We start from the raw sequence: 10,565 nt of genomic DNA, 5'->3' as shown, positions 1-10,565 counted from the left end.
GTTCAGCTCTTTTACCCGATCTTTCCCTGCCTGTGGGTTCTGGGAAGACATCCTTGGGCTTCATGGGGGCCCAAGGCAGCAGAAGGTGGGCACTGCAAGGGACTGTCTCATGGGGCTTCCCAGAGATCCACTTTGCATGGAAACTGCCTGTGGCTGGCAGGACAGAAATGTCTCTGTCAGTAGGAATAGTGTCCAGGGACCAGGGGCTCTGTCAGCCCCAAAGCCAGACCCCGGTCCTGCTGGCTCTAACATGTGCCCCTTCCCAGCCATTGCATCTTTGAGCTCCTCTCCACTCCATCAGCCTCAGGGAGATGTCCAGAAACATGGTCAGGGAAGACTGGATCTGGGGCAAAGCCCCCAGAGGGTTTTAATATGAACAATACCAACACACAGCATAAAAACAGGGGAATACCAAGAAGGCAAATACCCATGTGCATCTGCTGACTGCTGGAAAAGGGAGACCAGACAATTCCCTGGCACTCACGGCTCTCCCAGTGGCACTGAGCTCTCCTCCCTCCCAGCTGCACCCAGCTGCTCAGCAGGGCTGGGCTCTGCTGGCCTGGGGCTCTGGAACTCTTGTGCACGGGGCTCTGGTGTCACTTCCTGGGTGTCCTCATGGGGACATGCCAGAGACACCTCTTCAACATCGTCATAGCCCGTGCTCCCCAGGAAAGGTGACGAGGTGTCTCCCTCAGCTCCAGGGACCCCAGCACTTCTCCGGGAGCGCAGGCTTCCCCCTGTAAGCATCAAGGCAGGCTGCTGTGTTTGGGCCTGTCGGGTGCCCTTCGGGGCTGTTTATCACCTTCCTCGTCCTCACCAGCCTGAGACATTCAGCCCATTCTCCCAGACCCCACAAAATCTCCCAGGACAGGTTCTCCATGGATGGTCAGGCTTTCAATATGGCATGGATTCTCCTAGGCCTGGGGTTGGCACCTAGGAAGTGGCAGTGCTGCATTGCCCTCTCACCTGTGACTGCATCCCTGCGCCCATCTCCTTCCTCTGGTGTCCTGGGCACTTCCCAGTCCCCCTGCCCAGGCACAGGATCCTCCCCAGGGTCAGAAACCTCCCCAGCATCATCATAGCCATCTGCTGGGTAACCTCCGGGCAGGACAGGGACATCTGAAAGGAGAGGGAAGGTGGTGGCAATGAGACGTTCTGCAGAGCAGAGGATGGGAGGGTGTGTGGGGACACAGGGCTGACATGCTGCTGGTGTCAGGGTCACAGCAGAGCCTTCATGCTTCCAGCTCTGATGATAACACTCGGTGGCACTGCTGTCCGTCTGGTCTGTCTGCAGGGAGGAGAAATGGAGCCCTTCCTCCCCTCACCACCTCTTATCCCTGGGTCTGGCCCCAGACCATCCTCCTCCTCATGTGCCTGGGGTAGGGCTGCATCTGGGTCAGGGACCCCTCTGAAAAGGAGCCTGCAGAGAGCTGCAGTGGGTGCTGTGGGATGAGCCCTGCTGCCCTGACTGGTGGTCAGCACTGCTGGGGATGGGCACCCACAGAGCTGGGGGTGCATGGGGAGGAGACCAGTTCCTTGGAAAGAGACAATTCTCAGAGGGACTCCAACAGCTGCCCTGGGAAAGCCCTTCACTTAGTCCTTGGTTCAGGGCCAGGCAGAGAGGAGCTATCCCCTCTGGGATGGGCAGAGCCGGTGTGGAGGAAGCTCCTCTTTGGGGCTCAGCACCTGGATGCTCTCCCAAAATCCCCACAGCCCAGCGATTTTGGGGACCATGGGCAGGAGCTGCAGGACACAGCCCTGGTCTGGGGCAGGGAGAAAGGGCCCCGCAGATGTGCCTCCACAGGGACCTGCACCCACCTGAGAGACTGAACCTCGGCTGCTTCTCCCACGCCAGGCTGTAAGCGATCTCCTCGTACACGGCCTCAGGGAAGGGCTCCCCAGCTCTCCCGGAGCCTGGGGACAGAGGCAGGGCTGGTCTGGGAATGGGCAGAGAGGGACAGGACCCCACTGGGTTCCCTCAGCCCCATTCCCTAGGCCAGCACAGGGCTGTCCCCACAGCACAGCCCCACTGTGTTGTGTTGGCACTGCAACCACATCCCCAGGGAAGGCAGCATCCCCATGGAGATGGTCTGGGACAGAGTCAGCCTCACACCATCCCTTTGGAGACAGCCCTTGTGCCCCTTTGGTCCCCAGGTCATATCCCAGTGCAGACCCTGCACCAATTTCCCCATTTCTCCTCCCCATGGAGCTGCTCCATCTCTGCCCCACACATCAATAGCACAACCCGTGCTCTGCTGGGGGGTGGCTGATACAACGGTGATGGACTCCACTGCCCCATGCTCCTCCTGCCAGTGCTGCCCAGAGCACTGCCAGCAGTGCATCCTCCCCTTCTCACCCAGCCCAGCTCTCACATTTCTCTTCTCACCCCAGAACTGATGCCTCAGGCTCTGGACTCTCTCCACCCCTTGATGTTGGTGCCCCATGGTCTGTCAGTCAGTGGGGCAGCACATGGGGCAGGAGGCAGCACACGGCTCTGTTTCTGTGCCCCAGAACACCAACACCCCCAGCACCCCCAGCCCTGCCAGGAGGCATCTACCCCCAGGACCACTGGGGAAGGACCCACCTCTGCGCCGAGCCCTGGCGCTTCGCACCTGCCCAGCCAGGAGGGCCAGGAGCAGGCAGAGGAGGGCCCCCAGGATGATGCAGATGACGACAGGCACCGAGATTCTATCGCTGCTGGTGGTCGGACGGCCCCGTGGGGGATCTGCATGGGCAGAAACATGGCAGGGGCAGCATCAGACAAGGGAGAGGCTGGGGGCAGGACATGCCACTCCTGACCACACAAGGCAGCAGGGGTTGGGGGGGCGGATAGGGCTGGGTGATGGGGCAGCTCCCACCCTGCTGGGTCCATCACAGACTTCTCCCAGCTGCTTCGGCTTTCTGGGAGTCTCACAGCCCAGCAAGGAGCCCCTTCCCCTGGCTGTGGGTCACAGCGTGGACATGGACAGCCCCAGCCCTGGGGAAGGACAGCTTACCTGCTTGCAAGGGGGGTGTTTCTGTCCTGGGTGCAGCTGCAGGGGAGCAGAGGAGCTGGGCTGAGAGGCTGGGGCTGTGGCACCAGGCAGCCTCTCTGGCAAATGACCCCAGCATGTGCCCCCTGAATTGTCCCTCCTTTGGGGCTGGGCAGGGTGGCAAGGACAGGGCCCAGCACCACTGCTCTGGGCTGCTCACAGGACAGTGCAGGCAGCCCAGGGGATGTGCTGGCACATCCAGCCCCACTGAGGCTGCTCCCCACCCAACACCAGCCCCCCACTCTGCAGAAACACCCTTGCTCAGGCCAGCAGCGGGGCCATGCCAGGATCCAGCAGAGCAGACGCCCAAGCCAGCTCCTTGCCAAGCCCCCAGCCATGTCTCCCAGCCCCACTGCTCACCTGAGCAATGCACAGCCGCATCTGCCTTATGCTGGCAGGCACTGCTGTTCCCTGGCTGGGCCCAGCAGTCCTGCAGAGACAGCTCCGTCCCCCTGCACTCCATCAGCCACATGGGGCCCGTCCCCTCTCCAGCAGCAGCCTGGCCCAGGGCATAGACCGCGGGGCCACAGCCCAGCTGCCTGCACGCCACCTCGGCGTCCAGCATGTCCCAGGCATTGTCACACAGCGTCCCCCAGGTGCCGCGGTGCCAGATCTCCACTCTGCCCGAGCAGCCGTCCTTGCCTCCCACGGTACGGATCTTCTCCCTGTCTGGGGAGGCAGCGATGTCCCATGGCACCAGGACAACTGGGGGAGCCCTGCCAGGTAAGGGGGCACGTGCAGGGGCAGCTCCCTACCTGTGCAGCTGGTGGAGTTGGGGCATGCAGCCACCTGCGACCTTTCTGTCCATGTCCCAAAGGAAAGAGAAGTTGGGCTGAAAAGGGCTGCTCTGGGGGTCATGCAGAAGAAAGCAGGGCTGACCTCTGCTTGCACATCCCCATGCTGGGTCAGGGCAGCAGCAGAACCCTGTTCACTCAGGGGACACACACGGCACTGCAGGGGGGAACCAAGTGCTCGGCCCCACAGGGTCCCTGGTTCACAGAGCAGCAGGAGGCTGTCCCAGGAGGGGGGACTCCTGAAAGCCCTGCATGGTCTCCTCTCAGACCTTGCCTGCAGTTGCCTCTGCATCCCCCAGGGAGCTGCTGGCAGCCCGGCTGTTTGCTGCTGGTGGACATGGGTGGCTCTGAGAGCTGAAGTCACCTTTGTGCCACCAGCAGCAACAGGGTCTAAAGCAGGAAGTCAAAGCCTCTCTGGGTTCCTTCTCTGCATTTCACCATGCCCAGTGGGCAACAGGACCTGGTGCCTTGATGGCTCAGATTTACCATTGCAGGTGATGTTGGCCTCTTCTCGGCGGTCAGTACACGACTGCGGATTCCAGGGATGAGAGGGACACTGCCAGAAGGAGCTGTTTCTCTTCCCACACTCCACGCGATCCAGCCACGCGGTGCCAGACAGCTCAGCAGAGCTAGAATCTGTTACCAGTTCCCCTTCATTCCCACAGCCCAGCTCCTTGCACACCAGTGACACCGTCTCGGTGGTCATCGAATTGAAGCAAACGCTGCCCCACGTCCCGTTGTAGAAAACTTGCAGGCGCCCAGAGCAGCCGTCGCTGTTCTCCAGCCTCAGGGCCATGAACTCTGGAAGGAGGAGAGGCCCCAGGGACATCCTTGGATGTCAGCCACTGATGGCCTTGGCCCTACCTGGTTCTGCCCTCACCCAGCCTAACTGGCCCCAGCTCAAAGCCCCACTCCCAGCACAGACCTGAGCAGATGACTCCCGCGTCCTCCTTGTGCCTGCAGTCGTGCTGCCCCCAGGCCTTGGCAGGGCAGTCCCAGAGAGCAGCTTCGGTCCCGGAGCAGTTGACACCATCCAGCCAGATCTGCCCGGAGCCTTCCCCAAACCGAGCAGAGCCGGCTGCCTCCAGGGCCCCTCCGCAGCCCAGCTGGCGGCAAACGACGGCGGCGTCGGCCAGGTCCCAGGCGTCGTCGCAGACGGTGCCCCAGCGCCCCTGGTAGTAGATCTCCACTCTCCCGGCACAGCGCCCGGCCCCGTCCACCAGCCGGACCTGCCGGCTCCCTGCAGCGGGGAGAACCCCGACGCTCAGGGGCTTGCTGCCCCCCCAGCCACAAACCTGGGGGACATGCAGCACCACTCACCCCGGCACACGACCCCCACGTCCTCCATGATCCCTGCTGCCGGTGTGCTCTGAGGCAGGGAGGTGTTGCAGAGGCTCAGGTTAGCCTCGTGCCCTGCACACCGCACCCCACGCAGCCCCACAGGTCCTGGTCCTCGCTCGGCCCTCACGGGGGTGTAGGCTGCCTCTGCCTCTCTGCACTGCAGCTGCCGGCACACCACGCTGGCCTCCTGCATGTCCCACTGCTCATCCAGGACTCTGCCCCACGTCCCGTGCTGGAAGACCTCCACGCGCCCGTCGCACCAGCTCTCTCCACCCACCAACCGTACAGACATGTTGCGAGCCGGGCCTGATGAGAGCAGAAATTCAGCCTGGTGCTGCAATGGGGTCCAAAACTTCGTGTGGCCGTGTCACACACCAGGGGCAAATGGACTTTGCAGCACTGCCCAGCACTCACCTGAGCAAATGACAGCAGCAGCGTTCTCCTGGGAGCACGGCGAGGCCCCCAGGGCAGTCACCGGGCACTGCCCCAGGTGGGCTTCAGTCCCGTCACAGTGGAACGAGTCTCTCCAGACGGGGCCGGTTCCTCTCCCAAAATGCCCTCCTCCAGGAATGGACTCAGCAAAGCCACAGCCGAGGTGCCGACAGAGAACGTGGGCGTCCGAGAGGTCCCAGCGGGAGGCACAGAGGGTCCCCCACGTCCCCAGCACGTTGACCTCCACCCTGCCCTCACACGCTGTGCTGCCGTTCACCAGCCTGAACCCTGTGTACTCTGGGGACAAAGGATGGTGAGAGAGGCCACATTTGTGCTCTTGCTCCCACAGGAGCTACAGGAGAGGCCAAAGAGACAACGTGCCTTTCTCCTCCTGCAGCACTCTAATTTTAGGGCTGCAGACCACCACCTCTCCTCACATCTCCCCCACCCAGCACAGCCTAGTGCCCACACTGCTCTCCAGCTCCAACCACAGCCCCCATGGCCATCATCCCACTCAAAGTCCTTACGTGTGCAGGTGACATGAGTGCCATTGCTGTGGGTGCAGGTCTTGTCCTTGGGGGCCCCCGTGGGGCAGAAGGAGAGGACGGATTCATTCCCCACACACTGCAGCTCTCTGTCCCAGACAGGACCGGCCCCTTCTCCCAGCTGAGCTGCCCCATGGACAGACAGGGCTGTGCCACACTGCAGCTCCCTGCACACCACCTCGGCAGCTTTGGCACCAAAGTGGGAGTGACAGACAGCTTTCCACTGGTCCCTGTCGTGGACCTCCAGACTTCCTGAGCAGGGGCTGTCCCCTCCGACCAGCCGGACAAATCCTGGAGCAACCAAGGAGACCTGTGAGTTCCCAGAGCCCTCTGGCACTTCCGTGCCCACCTCGCACCTCATCCCTGAGGTGGCCACATGCAGAGCCCCACGGCCAGCCCAGCAGCTCTCAGTGGGTGCTGATGGCACAAAGAGGTCCGGGACCCCCTGCTGATTCTCAGAATCCAGCCCAGAACCCATGGTCTGCCCTCTCTCCCAGCCCCCAGCTGCAGGCACCGCTCAAACTGCTGCTGCCCGGAGCCCCTGGGCTGCTTGGCCCCAGACCCATCACTGCAGCAGCCGCAGCATGTGGGCCCAGAGAAATGGGCCCAGGCACTGGGGGCTGCTGTAGCTGGCTCTGCCCCATCAGGCTCAGGTGAGGTTGAGGAACCCCTTGGAGTTGCCAGAGAAGCTGCCTGTTCCCAGGGAATGCTGGGGCTCTTGGGAAGATTCTATTACATGGGGCACATCTGGGGAGCAGGTAAACGGGGGTCCTCAGGTAGGGACAAAGTGTGGTGTGGACAGGCAAGTGCCCAGCCACCACTCGAACAGAGGGCAGGAGAGCAGGCAGAGAGCAGCCCTGGGCTGACACGAGCTCCTGGTGTGAGGGCAGGCAGAGAGGAGAGCCAGGAGGTGCTGGCACAGCCCCTGGGCCACAGGGCAGGCAGGAGAGGCTGGGCCTCAGGTCAGCACTACCTGAAGGGGCTGTGTCTCCAAGGACTGGCTCTCATGGGGTGACCCTGGGACAGGAACAAGGTGCCATTTGGCACCCTGCTCCTCTGTTCAAGCCCAGTGCTCCTGCCCTCTTTTAACAGCCCCCTTGCTTTGGCTGAGGTTCTCTTGTCTGCTGGGGGTACAACCCATAAGTCCTGGGCCATTGCGTGCCCTTCCCTGAGGCTACTGGTGGCTGGCAGAGCTGGAGGGTGGGGGCTTTCCTCTCCCAGCCCCAGGCACCTCCCCAGGCTTGGCTGCTCCAGCTTCAGGGCCAGGCTGGGTGTGCTCCCACTGGGCTTTCCCCAGGGACAAGGGACACCAGCAGTGACAGACCCAGCTCAGAGTGCAACTTGACACACAGAGCCATGTTCTGTTGTGCGCTTGTTGCTTCCTGAGATCCTTTACAACAGCCCTTTACAGGTCCTTTACAACATTCCTGGACCCAGAGGAAGGGACCAAATTCAGTCCTTACCTGAACATGTCACTCCAGCATCCTCATAATGATTACAGTTTGTTTGACCCCATCCCCTGTGAGTGCAGTCAGACAGGGCAGACTCAGTGCCATTACATTCAACATCATCCATCCAAATGCGTCCAGATCCTGGCCCAAAGTGTGCATCCTTAAAAGCTTTGAGAGCAACCCCACAGACCAGCTGTCTACAAACCACTGCAGCATGGGACATATCCCAGGAGTCATCACACACGGTCCCCCACTGGTCCTGGTGTTTCACCTCCACTCTCCCAGCACAGTGACTGCCGCCATCCACCAGCCTCACCTCCGCAGCCCCTTCAAACACCAACACAGGAAGGGTCAGGAGAGCTTCGAGCCCCATACTGTGGGTCTGTGAGTGCCTCCTGCCCAGCCAGAATCACAGGTCCCAGGGTGGGAGCCCTGCCCCACGGGTGGTCCCTGGGGCAGTGTGTGAGGGTATCTCTCCACTCCCCATGGGCTATGCTGGTCTGGGGGTACCCAGCTCTAGCCCTCCTGGGCCATTCACTGCCCCACAGCCCTTAGCACCTCCTCCCACCCCAGTGGCCCCCTGCCCCCACCCACCCCCACACAGCCCCCAGCCCTGCACAGGGCTCCTGCTCCTCCCCAGTCCAGTGTCTCACAAACAGCCCCATGCCCCTGAGCAGCTTCCATTGCCCATTGCTTGCCACAAGCACCTCCGAAATCCACTGTCCAACCCAGGACCTCGAGGGTGCCCACAGGGCACTGAGTTGATCACAAGGATACCAACAAACTGCGTCTCTTCTCCGTCCCTGCTGTCAGACCAGTCCCTGTGCATAGCCAGGGCCCCAGGAAGGACACCTCTCTACCACTTCTGGGTGCAGATGCTCCAGTCCGCTTCTGTTACTGGGACACAACCTGCACTCCTGGAGTCCGTATTTCCCCATATCCCAGGGGCAGGGAAAAGCACACAAGCCCTGTGGGGCACCCCAGACATTGGCTGTGCCCTGGAGATCACTGAGGGCCACTCTCACTGTCTGGGAGTCCTCCAGACCCAGGGTGACAGTGCCGGGAAAAAAGGGGTCCCAAAAGGGTACCCAAGGTCAAAGTTTCTAGAAATGAAGCCAGGCATGGTCTGCCAAATACATGGGAGCTGTGGAAATGGATTACCCTCTCTCACCCAGACAGGCACAGATTAAAACACAGGGATGAGGGACTGAGCACCTTCTGCCTCTCATTTCAGTGGTGCCTGCAAAGCAACCCCACTCCCAGAGGGATCCCAATGACCCCACTGCTGCCCACTGGCCCCAATCTGTTGAAGAAAATAGCTGTCACTTACCTCTGCATGGATGCACCCAGAGGAGCAGCCACAGCACCCAAGGGAAAAGGAGTCCCTCTGTCCCCATCCTGAGGCTCCTGTCCTGACAGCACGACCCTGCTGCTGGAGTTCCTGGGGACCCACAGTGAAATGGAAATGATGGGAGGGCAATATATCTGTGCAGATGCTGTCCCAGCTGCAGGAGGAGCCAATTGAAGCAGCAGGCACCTTTTTAGAAGTTATCGGCACTTATCTCCCCTCCGACGCAGCCCAGCTCTCCAATGAACTTCTCCAGTGCTCTTCATGACCATATATGAGGGACAGCTCTGCTGCGGCTCTCACGTCACTGCGGTGGGAGATCATCGTGGGGTAGGGCTGGGTGTGGGGGCAGATGGCTCTGACACCCCTTGCAGCCTGCTGTGGGAGCATGGAGCATCTCCTAAGCTGTAGCATCCAAGAGCCCAAGGTGCGACTGTCCGGCTGTCCCTGCGCCATGGGATCCTCAGGTCTGTGCCTGCAGCGGGGCTGTGTCAGGCTGGGAAGGGACCAGCCCCTGCTACAGCCCCCTCTGTGCTGGCAGCAGCAGCTGGGAAAGGCCCTTGGGCAGGGCCAGAGCCCCATTATGGGGGTGCTGCCTGTCCCGTCCCTCCCCAGGGAGCCTCCTGTGGGGTCCCGGCAGCAGCCAGAGCTGGTCCAGGGTCTGCCCTGGCAGCAGAGCTGCAGCCCAGAGCCTCAGGCGTCTCCCTGGCTCTCAGCGTGTCACCCAGGGGCCGTTATTCCCCGCGGCGGGTCGGGAGCTGGAGCCTGCCTGCCACTGCAGGTGCACAAACCGCAGCCCACGTGACATGGCGCCCGGGCAGGAAGACGGTGGTTTCCTCCTGGCCCCGTGCCCAGGCATGGCCCTGCGGTGCCTCCCAGCCTCCTCACAGCTCCAAGCCTGGCAGAGTCCAAGAAGTGTTGGGACAATATATATATATACAAACACACATAAGTATATATATACATATTATTTATTTTTAAAAGAATATATATTTTTTATAAATATATACAAAATATACAGTTTACATATACATTATTATATTATATTAGGATATATTACATTACATCATATATTAATATTAAATATTTGTTATTTTATATTGCATATTATATATTATATATAATACATGTATTATATGATATTATTTTATGTGATATTTATATTCCATACAGTATGATATTATAGAGTATTATGCTATATTTTACGGTATATTTTAGTATATTAATTATATTGTATTATATAGTATTTTTTTATTTTTATTTTTATTTTTATTTTATTTTATATTACTATATTACTTTATTTTTATTATATTATTTTATACATATTATGTATAAAGTTTATTTTATAAATATGTATGTTAATATTTTTATTATATATTTATAGTTTTTACAGTTTTTTTAGATAAATATAAGTTATTTTTTTGTCAGGTGGCTGGAGTTGGACTCACTGATCTTTGATTCTTTCCTACGTGAGATATTTCATTATTCTCTCCAACTCAGCTCCAGGTGATGCCATAGCATCTTCACCTGCCATGGGCCTGCTCCTGGTCTGTAGTCAGGCAGCAATGACCTCACAAACACCTACACAAGTTCTTGGCGTGTTCCAGCCCTGCCACCTCCTC

General features: G+C 59.1%; 1 protein-coding gene across 1 annotated transcript in view; it reads right to left on the bottom strand.

Moving 5' to 3' along the window:
* Positions 1 to 345: 345 nt before the first annotated feature.
* Positions 346 to 10,565, bottom strand: part of LOC311428217 (antigen WC1.1-like) — a 197,570-nt gene continuing 187,350 nt past the window's right edge. Inside the window, exons 3-14 of the mRNA XM_084539750.1 lie at positions 6,127 to 6,435; positions 5,582 to 5,896; positions 5,147 to 5,473; positions 4,752 to 5,066; positions 4,313 to 4,627; positions 3,788 to 3,832; positions 3,393 to 3,701; positions 2,997 to 3,032; positions 2,585 to 2,725; positions 1,819 to 1,914; positions 967 to 1,119; positions 346 to 737 (exon numbers count right to left, since the gene is read on the bottom strand). Coding sequence (XP_084395876.1) covers positions 481 to 737; positions 967 to 1,119; positions 1,819 to 1,914; positions 2,585 to 2,725; positions 2,997 to 3,032; positions 3,393 to 3,701; positions 3,788 to 3,832; positions 4,313 to 4,627; positions 4,752 to 5,066; positions 5,147 to 5,473; positions 5,582 to 5,896; positions 6,127 to 6,435 — 2,618 coding nt within the window. The 3' untranslated portion in view covers positions 346 to 480. The remainder of the gene's footprint in view (positions 738 to 966; positions 1,120 to 1,818; positions 1,915 to 2,584; positions 2,726 to 2,996; positions 3,033 to 3,392; positions 3,702 to 3,787; positions 3,833 to 4,312; positions 4,628 to 4,751; positions 5,067 to 5,146; positions 5,474 to 5,581; positions 5,897 to 6,126; positions 6,436 to 10,565) is intronic.

Source organism: Aythya ferina (genome assembly GCF_964211825.1).
Source record: "Aythya ferina genome assembly, contig: HAP1_SCAFFOLD_37, whole genome shotgun sequence".
Classification (NCBI taxonomy): Eukaryota; Metazoa; Chordata; class Aves; order Anseriformes; family Anatidae; genus Aythya; species Aythya ferina.
Note: the sequence above shows the minus strand (reverse complement) of the source record. Positions and strands in the feature narration are given on the sequence as shown.